Source organism: Nerophis lumbriciformis, linkage group LG32 (assembly GCF_033978685.3).
Source record: "Nerophis lumbriciformis linkage group LG32, RoL_Nlum_v2.1, whole genome shotgun sequence".
Classification (NCBI taxonomy): Eukaryota; Metazoa; Chordata; class Actinopteri; order Syngnathiformes; family Syngnathidae; genus Nerophis; species Nerophis lumbriciformis.
This window is the reverse complement of record NC_084579.2, coordinates 15,696,121-15,722,570: the sequence shown is the minus strand read 5'-3', so window position 1 is coordinate 15,722,570 and position 26,450 is coordinate 15,696,121. Positions and strand designations below refer to the sequence as shown.

The 26,450-nt window shown below is 39.6% G+C and overlaps 1 protein-coding gene across 2 annotated transcripts in view; it reads left to right on the top strand.

Annotated features, from left to right (window-relative positions):
* Positions 1 to 26,450, top strand: part of LOC133574886 (astrotactin-2) — a 752,799-nt gene that overhangs the window by 236,008 nt on the left and 490,341 nt on the right. For both annotated transcript variants that reach the window (XM_061927222.1, XM_061927221.1), the window contains exon 3: positions 15,240 to 15,663. In XM_061927222.1, the coding sequence (XP_061783206.1) occupies positions 15,240 to 15,663 (424 nt within the window). The remainder of the gene's footprint in view (positions 1 to 15,239; positions 15,664 to 26,450) is intronic.

Sequence of the window (26,450 nt, the reverse complement as noted above, 5' to 3'; positions counted from 1 at the left end):
TCGAACAGTTTTTTACGGGACACATTTCCGTTGTTGCACTAGTGAGCCACGGATGAGAAGATGCTGCTCCGTTATTGATTTGACACTTCTTCCACTCCCGTCCTTGCACGCTACACCTCTACAACAAAGATGACGGGGAAAAGACGCTGCCGAAGGTTTGCCACGTAAATAAGAACGCCCACAAAGCGGCGCATCCTGAAGCGACTGTCAGAAAGCGATTTGAATTTGATCTGTAAAACATAATCTATGCAACATTTTGACCGAATAACCACCATCACATGTTATGTAGACCACAAGGAAGTGTTTTACATTTAGAAAAAAAATCCAAACCCCGTTTCCATATGAGTTGGGAAATTGTGTTAGATGTAAATATAAACGGAATACAATGATTTGCAAATAATTTTCAACCCATATTCAGCTGATTATGCTACAAAGACAACATATTTGATGTTCAAACTGATAAACATTTTTTTTTTTTGCAACTAATCATTAACTTTAGAATTGGATGCCAGCAACACGTGGCAAATAAGTTGGGAAAGGTGGCAATAAATACTGATAAAGTTGAGGAATGCTCATCAAACACTTATTTGGAACATCCCACAGGTGAACAGGCAAATTGGGAACAGGTGGGTGCCATGATTGGGTATACAAGTAGATTCCATGAAATGCTCAGTCATTCACAAACAAGGATGGGTCGAGGGTCACCACTTTGTCAACAAATGCGTGAGCAAATTGTTGAACAGTTTAAGAAAAACCTTTCTCAACCAGCTATTGCAAGGAATTTAGGGATTTCACCATGTACGGTCCGTAATATCATCAAAGGTTTCAGAGAATCTGGAGAATCACTGCAGGTAATCAACTAAGCCTGTGACCTTCGATCCCTCAGGCTGTACTGCATCAACAAGCAACATCAGTGTGTAAAGGATATCACCACATGGGCTCAGGAACACTTCAAAAACCCACTGTCAGTAACTACAGTTGGTCGCTACATCTGTAAGTGCAAGTTAAAACTCTCCTATGCAAGGCGAAAACTGTTTATCAACAACACCCAGAAACACCGTCGGCTTCGCTGGGCCTGAGCTCATCTAAGATGGACTGATACAAAGTGGAAAAGTGTTCTGTGGTCTGACGAGTCCACATTTCAAATTGTTCTTTGGAAACTGTGGATGTCGTGTCCTCCGGACCAAAGAGGAAAAGAACCATCCGGATTGTTATAGGAACAAAGTTGAAAAGCCAGCATCTGTGATGGTATGGGGGTGTATTAGTGCCCAATACATGGGTAACTTACACATCTGTGAAGGCGCCTTTAATGCTGAAAGATACATACAGGTTTTGGAGCAACACATGTTGCCAACCAAGCAACGTTACCATGGACGCCCCTGCTTATTTCAGCAAGACAATGCCAAGCCACGTGTTACATCAACGTGGCTTCATAGTAAAAGAGTGCGGGTACTAAACTGGCTTGCCTGTAGTCAGACCTGTCTCCCATTGAAAATGTGTGGCGCATTATGAAGCCTAAAATACCACAACGGAGACCCCCGGACTGTTGAACAACTTAAGGTGTACATCAAGCAAGAATGGGAAAAAATTCCACCTGAGAAGCTTAAAAAATGTGTCTCCTCAGTTCCCAAACGTTTACTGAGTGTTTTTAAAAGGAAAGGCCATGTAACACAGTGGTGAACATGCCTTTTCCCAACTACTTTGGCACGTGTTGCAGCCATGAAATTCTAAGTTAATTATTATTTGCAAAAAAAAAAAAAAGTTTATGAGTTTGAACATCAAATATCTTGTCTTAGTCGCATATTCAACTGAATATGGATTGAAAATGATTAGCAAATCATTGTATTCCGTTTATATTTACATCTAATACAATTTCCCAACTCATATGGAAACGGGGTTTGTAATAATAATATGACTGTGGAAGTCTCCTGCGTGGTGGGTTCTCCTGGGACCGACAGAATCTTCGTCAGCCCGAAGTACAAGGTTGAACAAGTCTTTATTTTTATATTTTATAATGTTCAGGGCTGTCTCGCCAGCGGCCTCCTTCTCGCTCGTATGGGGTTTTTCGTCTGCTCTCATCAGCGCTCCCCCTCATGGCCTCAGACGCTGCTGATAAAGGAGACAGGTGATTAGATAACCATCCCCAGCTGGGCAATCTACTCACCTGCCAGCTGGACCACACCCCCCTCCACAATGACCCCTTTAATGGGCCCTATAACCTGGTGCGCCTTTTGTATGAAAAAAAACCAAAAAAAAAAACTGACTAGACCCGCTCATCGGCAGTGCGCCTTATAAATTTGGTGCGCCCTATGGTCCGGAAAATACGGTAATCAGATTTTTCAGTTAAAGACATTTGGTACTAAATCCCCACACAGTTTACACTAAAGGTGGCGATCTTTGGGGACCTCACAATTCGATTTGATTCTGATTCTTTGAGTGACGATTTGACACAATTCTCGTAATATATTATTGTGTATGTGCGTTATCATAACATTTTTTCAAAACAGGTTACCTTCGGGAAAAGTACTGTTGCGTTCAGACCAAATGTTCCTCCCAGGGAATTTAAATTGCTGGTCACTCCCAAGTTATTTTGATGACATATAAGTTGAGTAAGAAGGACCACCAGAGACAGAATAGGTATTTTGTAATTTATTTCCAAAGCCTTGGAAATAAACGTGAGACCAATTCCAGTACAGAAGCATTCACTAGCGCAGCTAAAATGGTCTAATCTAACATACGAAAAAACTTCTCTTCTATAATGTATCTCTCGCCCCCACCCTCGTTCTCCCTCCCTCCAGACCGAACACATGCCCAATGTCCTTCTCAGCTGGACACAGGAACAGATAAGAGAAGGAGTTATAGCAACTCCCTGCATTCCTAAAGTCAAGGTAACTCATAGTGGACTTGAGGATAACCAGAAAGAGACGAAAAGCAGAGAGGACTCCTCCCCACATTCCCAAGCTACAAGGCTGGCACACAACACTTGCAGACAACCAAAAGAGAACAAATGGAAGAACACTAGCTGTTTTGTAATATGACTATGAAAGTAAATAAGTAACACTAAAATATGGATATATGTAAATATCTGCCTCCGACAGTACCGAATCCGGTACTTTTTTTGGCAGGGACCAAATCTCGCCAGGCCCCTCAAAATTCACGTCATGTCCAGTTGCAGACTCGGCTAACTTTGGATGTAGCAATAAACGGTATTAATGATAACTGCAGTAAAACTCTTGACGGTTAGGTTGACTGTTTTATATTAAAATGACAGGCAAGAGGTGTTAACGTCTTTCCCCATTTAGAAATTATATACCCCAAACTTAACTCATATAAACACATTCCTGTTTGAGCAACACATATATTCAATTGTGCACATTGAACCTACAAGCTGTGCTGTCATAGCACAGAATGATTGAAATACACTCAGAAGGATACGACACAAAGGTGTTTTTATGGTGCGTTCAGGGACCGCTGAACAGAGTAGCACAACCAAAGACGAGTACGCCTGTCAGAAATAGTGACAGATATTATTTGCAACACACATTTTACACAAACCAATATTGAAAGCAACAGAGACTTTGACATTCAGACATATAAAATAGTAAGACTAAAACACTATCAGTGAGGCATAAGAAAGACAAAACTTGCAAAATAGTTGCTTTTCTAAAAGTGTGTGTACTTATTTCAGTTTTTAAAACAAATTAAATATTTCCGTGTGTCTATAAGTGCTTTTTGAGCACACTCAACAGTATTGCGAACATAATAAGGCTAATGATTTTGGTCACATTAACTGTGATATGCCATTTTCAGTATACATTTCAAACGCTAACACTTTTCCTTCACTCCAGCAGCACTGAGAGCATCCTTAGCCAAACTGTCTCTAGGTGATGTTGTAATTTTCAATGGCAACAGAGAATTGACTCAGATATTTAATAACAAATCAATATATGACATTCAGACAATCAGCTCACTTTTAAATGTTGCAATAAAAATGAGATTGTATTTTCAAAAACAATTAATATTTACTAACACACAAAAGTACCGGAAATAGGTACCGTTGAGTGCCGGTAACGATTCCCAGGTACCTGGAATTGGTGCCATATCGGTTCAGATGGGAGTTGTATCCATCCCTACTGTAGGTTGCGTATTATAAACGACTTATACGCCCAATGATGGCCTAAAAACGTCTTTTTAAAAATAACATTTTCTAACTTTATTATACATAAATCTTAGGATTAAATCAATCTAATAAAAACAATGGAACGCAATCCTAGTTTTACAAAAAACAATTAAACCATACAAATATAGTACTTAATAAATACAATACTAAAAAAGGAAAACCGCCCAACAATTTAAATCATCAGTCCAAATAATAATACTATTTTTGTTTTTTTGAAAATGTATCCTTATTTTTTTATTTATTTTAATTTAAAAATAAAGAAAAAACCTTCTTTTTTTTTAATTGGTTCTCAAAAATTGAGACTCGATTTAGAATCGGAATACATAAACAATGTATATTTAAATGTAAATCAATTTTTTGGGGGGCCAAACAGCTCAATTTTTGTTTCATCTGACATCACATGGACAAAGATAAGGCCTTCTGGAAAATGATGGAGGGATTTATACCTAGTAACTTAATAAACAACCATGTGGTCAAGGAGAGCTGGTGTATACAGTCGTGGTCAAAAGTTTACATACACTTGTAAAGAACATAATGTCATGTCTCTCTTTTGAGTTTCCAATAATTTCTACAACTCCTATTTTTTTGTGATAGAGTGATTGGAGCACATACTTGTTGGTCACAAAAAACATTCATGAAGTTTGGTTCTTTTATGAATTTATTATGGGTCTACTGAAAATGTGAGCAGATCTGTCCACACGTTTGGGAAGGCCATTCAAAACCTTAATTGTATCCTGATTTAGCCATTCCTTTACCACTGTGGCCAAACAGCTCAATTTGTGTTTCATCTGACATCACATGGACAAAGATTAGACCTTCTGAAGGAAAGTTCTGTGGTCAGATGAAACACACATTGAGCTGTTTGGCCACAAAACCCAGCAATATATTTGAAAGAAAAAAGGTGAGGCCTTTTATCACAGGAACCCCAAACCTACCGTCAAACATGGTGGTGGTAGTGTTATGCTCTGGGCTTGTTTTGCTGCCAATAGAACTGGTGCTTTACATAGAGTAAATGGGACAATGAAAAAGGAGGATTACCTCCAAATTCTTCAGGACAACCTACAATCATCAGCCCGGAGGTTGGGTCTTGGGCGCAGTTGGGTGTTCCAACAGGACAATGACCCCAAACACACGTCAAAAGTGGTAAAGGAATGGCTAAATCAGGCTAGAATGAAGGTTTTAGAATGGCTTTCCCAAAGTCTTGACTTAAACGTGTGGACAATGCTGAAGAAACAAGTCCATGTCAGAAAACCAACACATTTAGCTGAACTGCACCAATTTTGTCAAGAGGAGTGGTCAAAAATTCAACCAGAAGCTTGTGGATGGCTACCAAAAGTGTCTTATTGCAGTGGAACTTGCCAAGGGACATGTAACCAAATATTAACATTGCTGTATGTATACTTTTGACCCAGCAGATTTGCTCACATTTTCAGTAGACCCATAATACATTCATAAAAGAACCAAACTTCATGAATGTTTTTTGTGACCAACAAGTATGTGCTCCAATCACTGTATCATAAAAAAAATAAGAGTTGTAGAAAATATTGGAAACTCAAGACAGCCATGACATTATTATCTTTACAAGTGTATGAAAACTTTTGACCACAACTGTATATATACCTGCGGTTTATAGTCCAGTGCGGCTAACATATGGAACATATTTTTTTTTTCTTCTAAAATTTAGTGGGTGCGGCTTCATCATCATCGGCGGTCACTCGAAGCGAGTATGACGATCCTCCTGGTAGGGGTGTATCCCTTTATGGAGGATGCCTGTGCGTGACTTTGTTTAACGTGGGGAGACTGGTCCACAGATAGTCACCACACGATCCTTGACAGATCCTGGTCAGGGTCCAGTGGCATGGAGTCCAAGACGACTGGGGACCCTTTTCTGCTGCAGCCTTCATCCGCCATCCCAGCCGTTGTGACGCTCCATAGGGTTAGCAATCATCCTTCGCCTGTTCTACCGTTGAGGTCTTGGGTTGTTATTTCCCCATAACTGGGCCCACATGGACGTGGGGGTGTCTTCTTCCGCCATCGCAGCCGTTGTGGTAGTTCTTGAATCTACCGTCTTCCGCCTGCTCGCCGTTGAGGTCTTCACCGTATCCCTGGCTATAGGGCAGTCAGGTACTAGGCCTTTGCCAGGGGCCACCTGGGGTAACAGTAGTAAAGGGGTTAACCTCCTAGTGCCCCAAGACCCTTTAGAGGAGCCTCCACTGCCGGATGCACTTTAACGTCATGCCCAGGATGCGGTTTATATACCGATGCGCTCTATAGTCCGGATTATTACGGTATGTTGTTCTTGATTCCGCCACAGATCAAAACCAAAACTCTGATATTTCCATCCATCCATCTTCTTCCGCTTATCTGAGGTCGTGTCGCGGGGGCAGCAGCCTAAGCAGGGAAGCCCAGACTTTCCTCTCCCCAGCCACTTCGTCCAGCTCCTCCCGGGGGATCCCGAGGCGTTCCCAGGCCAGCCGGGAGACATAGTCTTCCCAACGTGTCCTGGGTCTTCCCCGTGGCCTCCTATCGGTCGGACGTGCCCTAAACACCTCCCGAGGAAGGCGATCGGGTGGCATCCTGACCAGATGCCCGAACCACCTCATCTGGCTCCTCTCCATGTGGAGGAGCAGCGGCTTTACTTTGAACTCCCCCCGGATGACAGAGCTTCTCACCCTATCTCTAAGGGAGAGCCCTGCCACCCGGCGGAGGAAACTCATTTCGGCCGCTTGTACCCGTGATCTTGTCTTTTCGGTCATAACCCAAAGCTCATGACCATAGGTGAGGATGGGAACGTAGATCGACCGGTAAATTGAGAGCTTTGCCTTCCGGCTCAGCTCCTTCTTCACCACAACGGATCGATACAGCGTCCGCATTACTGAAGACGCCGCACCGATCCGCCTGTCGATCTCACGATTCACTCTTCCCTCACTCGTGAACAAGACTCCGAGGTACTTGAACTCCTCCACTTGGGGCAGGGTCTCCTCCGCAACCCGGAGATGGCACTCCACCCTTTTCCGGGCGAGAACCATGGACTCAGACTTGGAGGTGCTGATTCTCTGATATTTGCTTTAGTTTAAATGTTTTGCCTGGTCGTTTTTTGCCGACAGACTGCAGCTTTAAGTGACGGACTGTAACGATAACTGCCTCGTGATTTGGTCACGCGGCCAACACATAATAAATATAAAGTAGTGAAAACAGAGTGTCAGTATTGCTCTGCAATACGAGGAACAGAAGGAATCCAATGCAAATATTTTCAGTCTTGCTTTCCGGTGTCTCTTCATTGTCATGCTGCTGCTGCTCTATCGAACCTTCCATAATCATATAGCGGGGAGGGGGATGCATATGGAAGTTATGGGAGTTAGCGATGCGGCAGCTTTGAAGAAGCCGCCGTCCTCCAGAAGATTAATGAACGTACTTCTTCGGGCCGCCTTCCTTCTCGGCGTAGCGTGATTTATGGACGTCCGGTGAGTTGGGAGTAGGGCGGAGGGGCGGCGGTGTTTGTTTTTCCATATAAAATTTAATTTTAAATGTTGTGACGAATGACCCCCAGGTGTTATTTATGACTTATTTGTGTGTGTGAGAGTGAGGGGAAAAATGCCTCATCGGCGGTTTTGTGCGCACATTCTGATTTAACATGTTACAAATGTATGTCACAGCAATATGTCAGCAATGTAGGACCTGTTGTACTAATGTGCAGTAGTCATGTGGACATTAGTAGGACATCTCTTGAAGCACTCTTGTAAATCACCATCGTCGTGCCCCGCTGTGGTGGTGCTCACATTGTTTCGGAAGGCATTCGAGCGTCAGATACAGAATCATTAGAAAAATGGCCGGCGCTAAGTTGTTTTGCTTGACGGTGGCCCATGTTTTTCAGCCAATCCTGCTCAACTTTCAGAGGCCCCCAAAGGTTTTCACCCAATTTCAAAGTGATTCAGTCAAACATCCTATAGTTACACTGGGGTGTTTTGTAGTGTGCGGGAAATTTCAAGTCAATGCAACATCCGTCCTTCCATCCATTTTTTACCGCTTGTCCCTTTTGGGGTACAATTTTTTATTATTTTTATTTTTATTTTTATTTTTATTTTTATTTTTATTTTTATTTTTATTTTTATTTTTATTTTTATTTTTATTTTTATTTTTATTTTTATTTATTTATTTTTTGTCCTGTCCAGCTTCTCAGGCAAATCATATAGTTGATGCATATGCCCATATCGGCTGTTCAGATTTACTTTACAAAATGTTTTATTTTTTTTCAGAAAAAAATATGTACCGTATTTTTCGGAGTATAAGTCGCACCAGAGTATAAGTCGCACCTGCCGAAAATGCATAATAAAGAAGGAAAAAAAAACGTATATAAGGCACACTGGAGCCCGGCCAAACTATGAAAAAAACTGCGACTTATAGTCCGAAAAATACGGTATATTTAATTTTATATGTCAAATTTTGAGTATCATTAAATGATTAAATGTTTGATCATGACTGTATTCTATTATATATATTTTTTTATTGATTGAGAGGCAAGTATGTGCATGCAGCAAACATTAAATATGGTAACACTTTCGTATGGGGAACACATATTCACCATTAATTAGTTGCTTATTAACATGCAAATTAGTAACATATTGGCTCTTAATTAGTCATTATTAAGTACTTATTAATGCCTTATTCTGCATGGCCTTATTATACAACCAGTAAGCCATTAACAAGGGTTAACTAACCCTAACCCTAACCCTTATTGCTTATTAGTACATTAGTAACATACATATTTTTTTTACTCACACAAATCTAAACACAAAAACAAATCTAAGGACAGACACAAATTAGAACACGGACAGACATTTTGTTTTGTTTACACACACACATCTAAACACAAACACACAGACTAAAATATGGACATGCATGTTTTTTGTTTACTCACACAAATCTAAACACAAACACACAAATTGGAATAAATACATACATGTTTTTTTTAATCACACAAATATAATCACAAAAACAAATCTAATGACAGACACAAATTAGAACACAGACATACATATTGTTTTGTTAACACACACAAACCTAAACACAAACACACAAACTAGAATACGGACAAACTTATTTTTAGGGCTGCAACAACTAATCGATTAAATCGATTAAAATCGATTATAAAAATAGTTGGCGATTAATTTAGTCATCGATTCGTTGAATATATGCTATGCGCATGCGCAGAAGCATTTTTATATTTTTTTTAATTTTTTTTTGTAAACCTTTATTTATAAACTTCAACATGTACAAACAGCTGAGAAACAATAATGAAAATAAGTATGGTGCCAGTATGCTGTTTTTTTCAATAAAATACTGGAAAGGATAGAAATATAGTTTGTCTCTTTTATCCGATTAATAATCGATTAATCGAAGTAATAATCGACAGATTAATCGATTATCAAATTAATCGTTAGTTGCAGCCCTAATATGTTTTGTTCACTCACGAAAATCTTAACACAACAAACAAATCGAATGACAGACACAAATTACAACACAGGCAGACATATTGTTTTGTTTACACACACACATCTAAACACAAACTACAATACGGACATACATGTTTTTGTTTGCACACACATCTAAACACAAACACACACATTGTAATTCATACATACATGTTTTTTTACTCACACAAATCTAAACACAAAAACAAATCAAATGACAGACAGACATTAGAACATGGACAGACACATTGTTTTGTTTACACACACACATCTAAACACAAACACACAAACTAGAATACAAACACGCGCGTTTTTGTTTACTCACACAAATCTCAACACAGACACACAAATAAAAAGACGGACACACAAATTAAAACATGGACCAACAAAGTTTGTGCTTACACACACAAATCTAAACACGAACACACAAATGAGAACATGGACAGACATATATTTTTTTCCACACAAATTAGAACACATACAGACACATTTCTGTTTACACACACACACATTTAAACACAGTCACACATCTAAACAAAGACACAACAATTACAAAACCGACATATATTTTTGTTTGCAAACTCATACATATCTTAACATAGACACACACATTTGAACACACACACACACATATTTGAACATAGACAGATAGATCTGATCACACACACACACACACACACACACACACACACACACACACACACACACACACACACACACACATATATATATATATATATATATATATATATATATATATATATATATATATATATATATATAGATTAGTGGTTCTTAACCTGGGTTCGATCGAACTCTAGGGGTTCGGTGAGTCGGGCTCAGGGGTTCGGCGGAGGTCAAGACACACCCGACTCATCATGTAAATACAAACTTCTTCCTATCGGCGTATTACGGATATGGCAACAACAGAAGTCAGACTGATTTGCAGGTGTGTAATTTGTTGTGAGTTTATGCACTGTGTTGGTTTTGTTCTTTGAACAAGGTGATGTTCATGCACGGTTCATTTTGTGCACCAGTAATAAAACATGGTAACACTTTAGTATGGGGAACATATTCACCATTAATTAGTTGCTTATTAACATGCAAATTAGTAACATATTGGCTCTTAACTAGTCATTATTAAGTATTTATTAATGCCTTATTTGGCATGGCCTTATTACAACCCTAACCCTAACCCTAACCAAATAACTCTAAAGTAAGTCTTTGCTACTTAGAATGTGTTCCCCTAGTGTCCAAAAAACTCTAAATTAAGTCTTTGTTACTTAGAATATGTTCCCCATACTGAAGTGTTACCAAAAACATATAACTTTGTCTTGAATTTGAAAAAAAACATTTAATTTTTCACTAAAGAAGGGTTCGGTGAATGCGCATATGAAACTGGTGGGGTTCGGTACCTCCAACAAGGTTAATAACCACTGATATAGACACCAATTACAAATTGTTTTTCTACAATAACACTGCCATCTCACAGTGACAAATGTATATCATCATAATGTAGTAATTATCTCAACCGGAATATCCTCGGAGGTTTTCCACTGTGGAGTAGAACGAATCCAGATAAAAGATGACCGCCATCTTTTCTCATCCCTCTAGTCCAAAGAACAAGTCATGCCTTCCCTTTCTTTCTGCTCCTCTATAAGAGCGTATGGATTTCCTTTATCGTCCAGCCCGGTGCATGAATGACACACTGTTGTTGATGTTTTTGTGATGGTGAGATATTGAATGAACCGTGGAGAAATGCGATGCTCCACATGAATTTCCTGGACTCAAAAATTGGCAGAAGAAGAGGAAAAAAAAAAAGAGTGTAAAATAAGCGAGGAAATTGCAAGACATTGATCTTGTGTGACTACATTTAGGAGCCTTGACTTTGCATAAGCAATGAATATCAGATACACCTGCACTACAAAGCAAAGAGAAAATGCAGCACATTTCTCATGTGTGGATCTTCTCTCATTATTTTCAGGTTGAGCTGGTAAAAAAAAATGCTGATTGAACTAAGTAGCTTTTTTTTCTGTAGCATATAAAAATGTTTAGACCGGTAAGTTCTTAACTGGTTTGGATCTGGGACTAATCATCACCATTTATGAACATGGTATGACCCAACCTGGTCATGAACACACACCGAGGGACATATTCACATTTCAACATACAAACCCCGTTTCCATATGAGTTGGGAAATTGTGTTAGATGTAAATATAAACGGAATACAATGATTTGCAAATCATTTTCAACCCATATTCAGTTGAATATGCTACAAAGACAACATATTTGATGTTCAAACTGATAAACATTTTTTTTTTTTTGCAAATAATCATTAACTTTAGAATTTGATGCCAGCAACACGTGACAAAGAAGTTGGGAAAGGTGGCAATAAATACTGATAAAGTTGAGGAATGCTCATCAAACACTTATTTGGAACATCCCACAGGTGAACAGGCAAATTGGGAACAGGTGGGTGCCATGATTGGGTATAAAAGTAGATTCCATGAAATGCTCAGTCATTCACAAACAAGGATGGGGCGAGGGTCACCACTTTGTCAACAAATGCGTGAGCAAATTGTTGAACAGTTTAAGAAAAACCTTTCTCAACCAGCTATTGCAAGGAATTTAGGGATTTCACCATCTCAATCCATAATGTCATCAAAGGGTTCAGAGAATCTGGAGAAATCACTGCACATATGCAGCTAAGCCCGTGAGCTTCGATCCCTCAGGCTGTACTGCATCAGCAAGCGACATCAGTGTGTAAAGGATATCACCACATGGGCTCAGGAACACTTCAGAAACCCACTGTCAGTAACTACAGTTGGTCGCTACATCTGTAAGTGCAAGTTAAAACTCTCCGATGCAAGGCGAAAACTGTTTATCAACAACACCCAGAAACGCCGTTGGCTTCGCTGGGCCTGAGCTCATCTAAGATGGACTGATACAAAGTGGAAAAGTGTTCTGTGGTCTGACGAGTCCACATTTCAAATTGTTTTTGGAAACTGTGGACGTCGTGTCCTCTGGACCAAAGAGGAAAAGAACCATGCAGATTGTTATAGGCGCAAAGTTAAAAAGCCAGCATCTGTGATGGCAAGGCATGGGTAACTTACACATCTGTGAAGGCGCCATTAATGCTGAAAGGTACATACAGGTTTTGGAGCAACATATGTTGCCATCCAAGCAACGTTACCATGGACGCCCCTGCTTATTTCAGCAAGACAATGCCAAGCCACGAGTTACATCAACGTGGCTTCATAGTAAAAGAGTGCGGGTACTAGACTGGCATGCCTGTAGTCCAGACCTGTCTCCCATTGAAAATGTGTGGCGCATTATGAAGCCTAAAATACCACAACGGAGACCCCCGGACTGTTGAACAACTTAAGCTGTACATCAAGCAAGAATGGGAAAAAATTCCACCTGAGAAGCTTAAAAAATGTGTCTACTCAGTTCCCAAACATTTACTGAGTGTTGTTAAAAGGAAAGGCCATGTAACACAGTGGTGAACATGCCCTTTCCCAACTACTTTGGCACGTGTTGCAGCCATGCAATTCCAAGTTCATTATTATTTGCAAAAAAAAAAAAAAAAGTTTATGAGTTTGAACATCAAATATCTTGTCTTTGTAGTGCATTCAATTGAATATGGGTTGAAAAGGATTTGCTAATCATTGTATTCCGTTTATATTTACATCCAACACAATTTCCCAACTCATATGGAAACGGGGTTTGTGTTACTGATTCACTCTCTAATCAAAAGATGAACTGCACAAACATCCTTAGCCTTTGATTGGTCTATTTGTCTTGATTGATCCTGAAATCAATTAACTTTTATTTTCTTAAGTTGCATGAGTGAGAACGGCTCAAGAAACGACGACTAGCACCTGCTAAACAGTTCCCATCGTTCACATAGGAGACAAAACAAAATTATCTGGAAAGTTCCTTTGTGTCACATTTTTAATTTTTATTTTGGCAGTTTTAGCCAATTAGAAGCCTGAAGAAAGTGACACAATTCTAATTTGTATAATGTTGTTCTTTTTAGACCAGACATAATTTGTACTTTGTATGTAATAATTAATTGTTGTATGTATGTATTTATTTTGTTTTTTAATATTTTTTTATAATAAAATTTAAAAAAATAAAAAATAAAAAATAAAAAAAAAAATATATATATATATATATTTTTTTATATATATATATATATATATATATATATATATATATATATATATATATATATATATATATATATATATATATATATTTTTTTTTAATCATTTTTCAAATAACTAACTTAAGACGTTCCTCTGGGAGGCAATAATTCTGTTTGAATAATATACTTTTTTAAACACAAATGTAGCATTGCACATTGCATGCAAATAAATCATCTCCATAAAGAGACCAACAATCATTAAATAGTAGTAAAAAAAATACAAATAAATAAGGTGCAAACTTAAAACTTGTGTCATGAATAAGATATTTATCTAAATACAAATGTAGTATTGTACATTGTATGCAAATAAATAAATAAGTAAGGCATTGAGATGACTATACAGTTTCTTTGCTCACGAACCGAGTTCGTTAGTTTTGCTTTCGTGCTGGAAATGAGGCAAATCTCATCACATCTTCTCTATTTCCTGAAGCGATCATGACAAGCGTTGTGTCAGGTATTGATGCCGCACCTTCCCAACATATTTGTAACTTGTTGTAGAAAAAGACACAACTTCAGGGCAGAGTCCTGCATTCAACCCAATGTCACCATTATGTTTCCACATCACACTTTAAAGCCCTTTAAAAAATATTTAAAAAAATACAGTCAGAAAGGGATTAATATGGCCCAATTTGTTACAGTTTACCTGACACATGAAACGTGACGAGTTACACTTTAAATGTAAATCTTAAAAATGTAAAGTTGGAATGGATTAAGCAAATAAATCAAACAAAGCACCGATATGATTCAGTTTAAGAAACTGTTCAAACTACAAGTGTTCACAAAGTACACAGAACAAGAATTATGATGAATATATTGAACCCTTTTTTAATTTATTATTATTATTATTATTTATTATTTATGTATTTAATATGTGTTTGCTTACTATCGTATATTATTTATTTATTCACTGTTATGTTACAGAGAACAAGGACATTGAATAAAATTGCTATGATATGAAATGGGGTAGGATTAGATAAGCTCTGTTTCTTCTTACTCCTTTTCGGACGTGCTGTAATGAAACTGGAATTGCGTGACGCATTACATTGTATCGTATGCATGTTCGAAATAAACTGAAACTGAACTGAAAATGTGTTTTGTGGCAATTCCAACTTTGACCACAGGGTCCGCTGCTATGTACAGTATAGTGGCAATTTCCATCATTTTCAGCAGACTACATTGCCAAAATGATTACCTCCCCTCTTCCTCTCATGCGAGATCCACCATGTAACTCCCTTCCCTACTGTACACTATTCTTCGGAAATATTTGTAATTTTTTTGCTAAGATGAATTAAATTTTAAAATAATTAATATTTGTGAAAAAATATATATATCCTGCGTAGTTTAATGCTGATATTGGTATTGTTGTATCTTCCCCCAGGGAGGCCTCATCGCTCTGCTCCTTCTCATTCTCCTCTTCACCCTCGTCCTCTACACCCGCCACCGATGGTGCAAGCGCCGGCGCATCCCCCAGAAGAGCGCCAGCACGGAAGCCACCCACGAGATCCACTACATCCCCTCGGTCCTGCTCGGGCCCCAGGGGCGGGACAGCTACCGGGGCTCGCGGGGGACTCACCAGCACGGCAGCTCCGTCATCGGCGTGCCCATCCGGGAGACGCCCATCCTCGACGACTACGACTGCGACGACGACGACCCGGTGGGACGCTCGTTGAACTCCACCCCCAACCAGCTGCACAGCAAACTGAGCGACGGGAAGATCCAGGAGGATTACGGGGTCGGGATGGGCTACGGAGGACACGCCGACATCAAGCAGGAGGAGTTGATGCACAATCTGGACAAACGAGGTAAGTCCTCTGGTTAGTAAAATGGAGCTGTGTGCTATTTTAAAGCAGGCAGTGCAGAAAATAACAAGCAAATAAGATGGTATTGCTCAGCGGTGGTTGTCCTCGCTTTGCGGGCTTGATTTTGAAAATTGGCGGTGAGGTGGATTGCCAGCTCCCAGATGGCCCAGCCTGGATGTCTGACTTTGGCTTCGGTCAAGACCACCCACGCACTCGTTAGCAGCATGTACAGTCCTGCTCACATTTTATCAAATATTTTGCCTTGAAGGCTGACATAGACAATAACAACATTACATTTCATCGGGGTTTTATGCTGCCGATTCCAAGGCCAATCATCCATGAGTGATATCGGTCGATACTTATACCAATCACATGTATTATAACCATATTTTCCGGACTATAAGGCACACTTAAAATCATTTTTCCCCCCTCAAAACTTGACAGTGCGCCTTGTAAGGAATACATTTGGTTGAACTTACCGACCTCATAGCTATTTTATTTGGTACATGGTGTAATAATAAGTGTGACCAGTAGATGACAGTCAAACATAAGAGATATGTGTAGGCTGCACTATGATGGCAATATGTCTCAAGTAAACAACACCGACATTTTATATGTTCCACTGAGAATATAGAACATTTCACACAGCAACAAAAATCTATCAAAATGCTTTGGTACGACTTTGGTAAATCAAATCAAATCAGATCAACTTTATTTATAAAGCACATTTAAAATTTACCACAGGGGTAGCCAAAGTGCTGTACAATGGACAGGTTAAAAGATAAAACGAGTACCGAGCAAACACAACACAACACAAACAGAACACGATAAAAAATAAATAGATAAAATAGAATAAATAAAAACATAAAAACAGGTGTATTATGGGGCGCCATTGCAGGATGGATATCACTCAGTGTTAAAAGCCATGGAATAAAAGTATGTTTTTAAGAGAGATTTAAAAACAGAAAGAGAGGAGGCTTGTCTAACAGTCAGAGGTAGGTCGTTCCAGAGCTTGGGAGCAGCAACGGCGAAAGCTCTGTCACCTCTAAGCTTCAGCCTTGTGTCAGGGACCGTCAGTAGCAGCTGATCGGCTGATCTTAAGGATCGGGTGGGGCAGTAAGGCTGAAGGAGGTCGGAGAGATAGGTTGGCGCGAGGTTGTTTAGACATTTAAAAACAAATAAAAGGAGTTTAAAATTGATTCGATAACGCACAGGGAGCCAGTGAAGGGACGCTAAAATAGGAGTGATGTGCTCACGTCTGCGGGTCTGTGTTAGCAGACGAGCAGCAGAGTTCTGCACGAGCTGCAGGCGGGCAAGGGAGGCCTGGCTAATGCCAACATACAGGGCATTACAGTAGTCAAGACGAGTCGAGATAAAGGCGTGGATTAAGCTAAGTAAGCTATGAAGCTGCACCGCTTGATGTGCTTCAACATACGAGTATTATTATGGTATGTGTATAAGGTAAGACATATTATCTGGCGTTTTGTTTTGCAATATTATGCAAAAGCACATTTTTTAACCTTCTGGAACCTGCTGATCTGTATTTGGGATCTGCATAAATCTTGAAAAATTGTCCGCCTTTGTAGTCTGTACCGACACCGTAGTCGATAAGCTTCTTCTTTTTCTCTTTATTCTTGTTATGGGACATTCATCCTACGCTGTTGCCATTTCTAATATAAAGTACCGTATTTTCCGCACCATAAGGCGCCCTGGGTTATAAGCCGCGCCTTCAATGAACGGCATATTTCAAAACTTTGTCCACCTATAAGCCGCCCCGTGTTGTAAGCCGCATCTAACTGCGCTAAAAGAATGTCAAAAAAACAGTCAGATAGGTCAGTCAAACTTTAATAATATATTAAAAACCAGCGTTCTAACAACTCTGTTCACTCCCAAAATGTACGCAAATGTGCAATCACAAACATAGTAAAATTCAAAATAGTGCAGAGCAATAGCAACATAATGTTGCTCGAACGTTAATGTCACAACACACAAAATAAACATAGCGCTCACTTTCTGAAGTTATTCTTCATTCATAAATCCCTCGAATTCTTCTCCTTCGGTGTCCGAATTGAAAAGTTGGGCGAATGTGGGATCCAAAATGGCCGGCTCCGTCTCGTCGAAGTAATCGGAGTCAGTGTCGCTGTTGTCCAGCAGTTCTGTGAATCCTGCCTTCCGGGAAAGCTCGGACCACAGTTGTGACCGAAATATCTGCCCAGGCATTTACGATCCACTGGCAGATGTTGGCGTATGTCGTCTGGCGCTGTCTCCCTGTCTTGGTGAACGTCACGTGTGTTCGCCTTCTGTCATCCACTGTTCCCACGCAGTTAGCAGTCTAGCTTCGAATGCCCTGTTGACACCAATATCTAGCGGCTGGAGGTCTTTTGTCAATCCACCCGGAATGACGGCGAGTATTGAATTAAGCGCGTAAGCGTGTCTCTTAATGTGATGTTATGAGCTAGCAAATATAACAACTACACTACCCAGCATGCAACGATAGTGACGAGCATGCGCGGTAGCCCTGAGAAGCGTTGTTGTATGCTGGGAGTTAGAATGTGGTTATGAGCACGCTGTGAGTAAACGTTGAGAACTCAGTTAACACGCCTCGTCTGCATTATTTATAATTAGACAGACAACACACTTAATAGGAGCCATTTTGGGGTCTTTACATAAACACACAAATGAAACGTCACATATCCCAGCATGCACCGCGCGCTTCTTCTTCTTCTACGGGGAAAAAAGATGGCGGCTGTTTACCGTAGTTGCGAGACCGAAACTTTATGAAAATTAATATTAATATTAACCCATATATAAGGCGCACCGGATTATAAGGCGCACTGTCAGCTTTTGAGAAAATTTGTGGTTTTTAGGTGCGCCTTATAGTGCGGAAAATACGGTAGTGTAAAGTTCTTACTTATATCTGTCAGTAAACTCGCCATGAAAGCGCTAAAACATACCGGTGTAGTGAGTTTACATTATTCACCCAAGGAACTTTAGTTATTAGAGTTCCGGTCGAACGTTTTTTCACGGGACACAATTCCGGTGATGATGTTGTTTCGGGATGAGTAGATGCTGCTCCGTTATTGATTTAAGTAAAGTCTGAATGTCATTAAAACAGTTAGCTGCATCTTTTGACACTTCTTCCACCCCCGTCCTTGCACGCTTCACCGCTACAACAAAGACGACGGGGAGAAGACACTGCCGAAGGTTAGCCACGTAAATAAGACAGCCCACAAAACGGTGCATCTGGAAGCGACTTGAAGATGATCTATAAAACATAATCTATGCAACATTTTGACCACAAGGAAGTGTTTTACATTTAGAAAAAAAAAATATATATATATATAATAATATGACTCCTTCAATCCTATAATACGGTGCGCCTAATATATAAAAAAAAATATCGAAAATAGACAATTCATTGGCAGTGCACCTTATTATCCGGTGCGCCCTATAGTCCGAAAAATACGTTGTTATCTACTACTAATTTAAATCCTTTGTTTTATTTTTTTCCCTCAAAGTCCTCCTGAGTCTAGGACATTATCCCCTGAGTTTGTAAATATTAGCACCTGAAAAAGGATTTTGAGAATATAAAAACATCGACCGAATCACTCTGGTATCGATCATATACTGATACTACCCTAAGTATCAACACCACAAATTACTGGATCAATCTGCCCTCTTCTTACATTTCATGTACTGACTGTGAAAATGCTGACACACTAACAGTTGTTGTTGTATTATCCTCTCTTTATAACTCTGATTAATCTACTTGTTAATGTTCTGTTAAAATATGCTTTCTTCTGTTACATGGTTCCATCTACACTTCTTAAACTTTACTCAGCACTTATTTGTTGAGGTTGTTCAAAGTTAGCTTAGCTGTTAGCTTAGCTATTAGCTAGGCTAACAGATTGACGATATATTGACCTACAAACACAGCATCTTTAAAAATACTAGTTTTATACAGTATTAAATGGCAGGATGTCTTTGGCGATGTATGTCTATGAGAGCACACTATTTTGCATTGTTTTGTTTACACTGACCTGTCACCTGGCTTCTTCACCAACTGAGTGCGAAGTGAGCTGTTGTGTTTCAAGTGGGCCTTGTTGTAGTCGCGCACATTCGGCAAACTGGCTTCTCGGTGTCGATAGTCTCATCTTGTTCCAAAGGTTCCAAAGGCTACTCAGTGGCCTTGTGGTTGAGTGTCCGCCCTGAGATCGGTAAGTCGTGAGTTCATACCAAAGACTATAAAAATTGGACCCATTACCTCCCTGCTTGACACTCAGCATCGAGGGTTGGAATTGGGGGTTATCCATCCATCCATCCATCCATCCATCTTCTTCCGGTTATCCGAGGTCGGGTCGCGGGGGCAGCAGCCTAAGCAGGGAAGCCCAGACTTCCCTCTCCCCAGCCACTTCGTCCAGCTCTTCCCGGGGGATCCCGAGGCGTTCCCAGGCCAGCCGGGAGACATAGTCTTCCCAACGTGTCCTGGGTCTTCCCCGTGGCCTCCTACCGGTCGGACGTGCCATAAACACCTCCCGAGGGAGGCGATCGGGTGGCATCCTGACCAGATGCCCGAACCACCTCATCTGGCTCCTCTCGATATGGAGGAGCAGCGGCTGTTTACCAGCGCCCTCTCCCCTCTCTGACGGACATCTACACCTCCCGCTGCCTCAACAGAGCCAGTGCCATCATCAAGGACAGCACCCACCCTGGCTCTGACCTGTTCCACCTGCTGCCCTCTGGGAAGCGCTACAGGTGCATTAAAACCAAAACAAACAGGCTAAAGAACAGCTTCTTCCCCAGGGCCATAACCATCCTGAACGGACTGCCCCATTGTCCCTCATAACTGCCTTCTCTTCGGTGCAATAACCCATTCCACCAACCACCCTGTTTTTTTTTTTTTTTGTTTTTTTTTTTAATTTTTTTTTTTATGTATATATTCATTTCACACCATATTCATTGCACTTCTACATTTTTTATATTTTTATATATTTGCACATTGTTTTTCTAGCATGCACACATCGCACTGTATGGAATGGCCTCAATCTCGTTACCTTGCGTAATGACAATAAAGCTGATTCTGATTCTGATTCTGATTCTGATTCTTTACTTTGAGCTCCTCCCGGATGACAGAGCTTCTCACCCTATCTCTAAGGGAGAGCCCCGCCACCCAGCGTAGGAAACTCATTTTGGCCGCTTGTACCCGTGATCTTGTCCTTTCGGTCATAACCCAAAGCTCATGACCATAGGTGAGGATGGGAACGTAGATCGACCGGTAAATTGAGAGCTTTGCCTTCCGGCTCAGCTCCTTCTTCACCACAACGGATCGATACAGCGTCCGCATTACTGAAGACGCCGCACCGATCCGCCTGTCGATCTCACGATCCACTCTTCCCTCACTCGTGAACAAGACTCCGAGGTACTTGAACTCCTCCACTTGGGGCAGGGTCTCCTCTCCAACCCGGAGATGGCACCCCACCCTTTTCCGGGCGAGAACCATGGACTCGGACTTGGAGGTGCTGATTCTCATCCCTGTCGCTTCACACTCGGCTGCGAACCGATCCAGCGAGAGCTGAAGATCCTGGCCTGATGATGTGGTCCGGAATTGGGGGTTAAATCACCAAAAATGATTCCCGAGCGCGACCACCACTGCTGCTCACTGCTCCCCTCACCTCCTAGGGGGGTGAACAAGGGGATGGGTCAAATGCAGAGGACACATTTCACCACACCTAGTGTGTGACAATCATTGGTACTTTAACTTTAACTGAAATATTCCCACATTAGTGCGGTGGAATTTGGGTTAGTGTTCATTTTATCCACGTTAGCTGCTACATGCTAACTAGCGGCACCGTGTGATGCTAACCGGCCAGTGGCCCTGCGTGAATGCTCTTGAAACATGCACATGGCTTATTATCAACGCTGGAAAACTTACCGACTTTAATTTTCATTTATCGTCGGTTAATGGACTTATTGAATACTATTAGCATGCCTGTTCCTGGCTTGTGCTCGTGTGTAACATGTTTAGCATTGTCTTCAAGTTTGTTTTTTTTGATTGATTGAAACTTTTATTAGTAGATTGCACAGTGAAGTACATATTCCGTACAATTGACCACTAAATGGTAACACCCGAATAAGTTTTTCAACTTCTTTAAGTCGGGGTCCACTTAAATTGATTCATGATACAGATATATACTATTTTCATAATACAGTCATCACACAAGATAATCATCACAGTATATAAATTGAATTATTTACATTATTTACAATCCGGGGTGTGGGATATGGAGCGGGGTGGGGGGGGGTTAAGTTTGGTTGGTATCAACACTTCAGTCATCAACAATTGCATCATCAGAGAAAAGGACATTGGAACAGTGTAGGTCTGACTTGGTACATATGTACAGCAAGTATTGGACACAGAGAGAGAGAGAGATCAGAAATTATAAGAAAAAGTGACTACATTTGATTGTTTACATTTGATTATTGGCAATCGATTGAAGTCTTGGATTTGCAATTATTCACGATTTTAAGTATTTTTCTCTTATGTCACATTCTAAGGAACATTGAGTAGGGATTTATATCTATGGTGTCATTGAAGTCCTCAATTGACAATAAGTCTGGGATCCTTTCCTCCAGATTTGGTCCAATATTTACAAAGTATTTATTGATGCTTCCAACTATTTCCTTCATGTTGTCATTATTTACGTTTCCTTCTGAGAAGTATCGGGATCCCTCTCAGTGCCATTTTTGATAATGCTATGTAGGATGCCCCATAATGTTCTCTTATTGTTTTTGTTCCTGTCTAATAATTGACTGTAATATTATCTTTTTACATGTTCGTAATATGCTACTTATTTTCTGCCTCTGTAGATATTTGTGTTATAAATTGCATTTTATTTATTTAATTAGTATTATTTCAAGCATTTTGTAATCATTTTGTCATCCATGGTTGATTGTTATGTATCTGCTTTCTACTGAGTTGTTTCCATGGACAATGTTTGTCATAAAGTATTATGAACGGGTTTAAACAATTATCATATGCTTCATCAACATCATTTTAATTGTACACGTTGTTCCAATGTTGCTTTTCTAGCTCATTTTTTAAAGCAACCATACTCTTCTCTGTGCAAAGTCTTCAAAATGTCTTGTTGTCTTCCATGTTCTCCTCCTTGTAGTTTCCATCATAGACTGTGAAACTGTCAGATGATCACTGATGTTGGTTATAAGTAGACCACTTGTATTATTATCCTTAGTAAAAAATAGTATCAGTAAGTGTGGCACAGTGTCCTGTGATTCTGCTTTTGTTATTTTAGGGTATACACTGACGCTATAGATTATATCAATAAAGTCATCAATGGACTTTTGCTTATTAGTGTTCAATAAGTCAATATTGAAGTCACCACATAAGAAAATTACTTTATCACCAATGTCCATAAAATTTTCCTTGATCCAGTCTTCAAAAGGTTCAATACTTGACTTAGGTGATCTGTATATACAACTGATGAATATGTTTTTGCTTCTTTCTTGATATATTGAAACGGTTATGCATTCTAAGATATTATCAATAACAAATGACATGTTTTTTACCACTTTGTAGTTCAGGTTTTTCATCACATACTGTTTCTGTTGGTTCTGTTGATGTAATTTAGTTCATATCTTCAAAGATCAAAATGCATTCTTTGTTTATCATCACTCCGTGTTTCTGTGACAGCGATCATTTTGAAGGGTTTGTTGATTTGTTCTAGAAAGTGCTTCATGCTGTTGTAATTTGCGTACAAGCTTCTGCAATTGAAATGAATAATTGATCATTTCTTGTCACATTTACTGTTGCTATCATATTGTTCATCCATATCATAAAAACAATTATTACGGATGTGGGAGAAAAAAATGGTATCTGGCTCTATATCATTATCCAAATCCTGTTTTATGGTCTTTGTTGCAGAAGTTTTTCCGTTCCATATTTTCTTGTTCAACAATATTTTATGTTGTTTCAATAATTTCTATAAAAGTAGGTGGATGCGCTCCTGAAAACAATTCCTCTTGTTTAGTGATCCCTTGGAACACGGTAGTGTTGGTGTTGAATGGAGGTGTTTGTTTTCTGTCAGTGTCATGGTGTAGTTATAACTATATGCTTTTACTTGTAATTGTATTGAATTGTGGACCCCAGGAAGACTGGTGGGTTGTTGAGGCAACCAGATAATGGGGATCCTTAAGAAAAATCAAAAATCAAATCAAATCCTCGTCATTGTCGAAGCAGTGTACATTTTCATGTTTGCCCAGGTTTGATTGATTGATTGAGACTTTTACTAGTAGATTGCACAGTACAGTACATATTCCGTGCAATTGACTACTAAATGGTAACACCCAAAAAAGTTTTTCAACTTGTTTAAGTCGGGGTCCACGTTAATCAATTCATGGTAAAAGGTCCTTGATGTCTTTGACAACAAGTACTCCTGCTTATGGACCGCCATTCAGCTTGATGTCGATCTTACTCCAAGTTTGTAAATAATGTAAATAATTCAATGTATATACTGTGATGATTATCTTGTGTGATGACTGTATTATGAAAATAGTATATATCTGTATCATGAATCAATTTAAGTGGACCCCGACTTAAAGAAGTTGAAAAACTTATTCGGGTGTTACCATTTAGTGGTCAATTGTACAGAATATGTACTTCACTGTGCAACCTACTAATAAAAGTTTCAATCAACAGGCATGTGATTTTTTCTTCTAAAGTCGGAATTCCGTCTTTTTTAATCTCGGGAAAAAAAAAAAAAAATCTCCCGTTTTTCCGTTTTTTTTCCGACCTTAAATCAAGATTCGAGACATAGTTTATATTACGACGTAGTTGATTGGTCGATATGTTCCTTGTGACCAATCAGGACATCTGTTATGAATGATGACGTTAATAACGTCATCATTCATAATGGTTATTACCGCCATTTTCCATATGTAAACGATGTCAGTTCTCGAGAGAAAGGACGCTTTACGAGTAAAAGAAATTGATAAACATGTCAAAAATAAGTTTCGATGGGACTGGATGAAAAGGGAAATCACTGATACTGTTGGGAAGAAGGAAGTTACGACTTTGTTCGGTGATTTTATTCGGAAAATCGATCGTCCCGGAAAGGTTTTGTGCACGTGGTGTCATGATAATATTGACTATGGATCACGAGGTTTCAAGGCTTTGAAAGTACATGCGAAATGCCAAAAACATATGAAACAACTTGAAGCAAGGTATGTTCTATTAATGATGTTTTCATGTCTTTAAACACTAAAATATTTTCTTCAAATGGTGCTGTCTTTGTTCATTTTAGCATGTTAAATTGGCGAAAAACCAGGAGCTTCGGGGGGCGTCGCCAGGCACCTGGACCTGGCTAGGGGCCTTCGGCCCCCAGACCCCCGGAAATGTTTTCAGTCTTTTTCATTGTGGTCAAATCACATACCTGAATCAATCAATGCAATGGAATTGAGATGGAAACGATAGAAAATGTTATTGAAGAGATCTCAGGACCATTATTGTATATCAGTAATCTATCATTTCAAACAGGAAAATGCCCAAAACAAAATAAAAATAGCTAATGTTGTACCGATTTATAAGACTGGAGACAAACGTCAATTTACAAATTACAGACCTGTTTCTTTACTTTTGCAATTTTCTAAAATGATTGAAAAACTGTTTAATTACGGATTGGACAATTTCATAAACAAACATGCAATACTCACAGAGAGTCATTACGGATACAGAGCTAATATTTCAACTTAAACCGTGTGCAGCTGCAGTATTAATGGACCTAACTAAAGCATTTGACACAATTAATCACAATATTTTAATCAGAAAATTAGAACAATACAGCATCAGAGGGTTGGTCGTGAAGAGGGTAAGAAGCTACTTAAACAAAGGGAAGCAATGCATGAAGCTAAGCGAACACACGTCTGCAACGCTAAATATATCCTGTGGCGTACCACAGGGATCAATACTGGGACGGCTTGGCGCAGTTGGGAGAGTGGCCGTGCCAGCAACCTGAGGGTTCCTGGTTCGATTTCCAGCTTCTACCAACATAGTCACGTTCGTTGTGTGTTTGAGCAAGACACTTCACCCTTGCTCCTGATGGGTCGTGGTTAGGGCCTTGCATGGCAGATCCCGCCATCAGTGTGTGAATGTGTGAATGTGGAAATAGTGTCAAAGCGCTTTGAGTACCTTGAAGGTAGAAAAGCGCTTTACAAGTATAACCTATTTACCGATATTGACTTTTTGTAAAATTACTAAAGGCTTACTGTTAATATTAATTGCAGACGATACAACTGTTTTGTTTAGGAGAGAACACACAGAAGCTTATGCAAATAATAACAATAAATTCATAAATTCAAATACAAGTAGAGTGGAAAAAAAAAAAGTCTCTATATTGAAGCTATTATCATATATATCTGATTTATGACACCAACAGCTGTACAACGTTTGTGACCAGCCTATCGGTCCATGTCCATATTTGTCCGCTAACAAGGTGAGAGATGCATGAATTATAATTTAGAATGTACTTTCAGTAAGTTTGAGATGAAGCAGAAGAAGCCCCCGGCTCAGTGTGTCAACAACAGCAGCGTGAGATTGCATTAGCTCACTGCTAACAATGTGCCGCTAAAATAGGCCCTTATAATAACAATATTACTTATAGTTGGTTAATTTTCAGGTCACAACCTGTAAATTGAATATTGTTGGAGGTTACAGGATGTTCTTTAGAGCAGTGTTTTTCAACCACTAGTGTGCCGCGAGATAACGTCTGGTGTGCCTT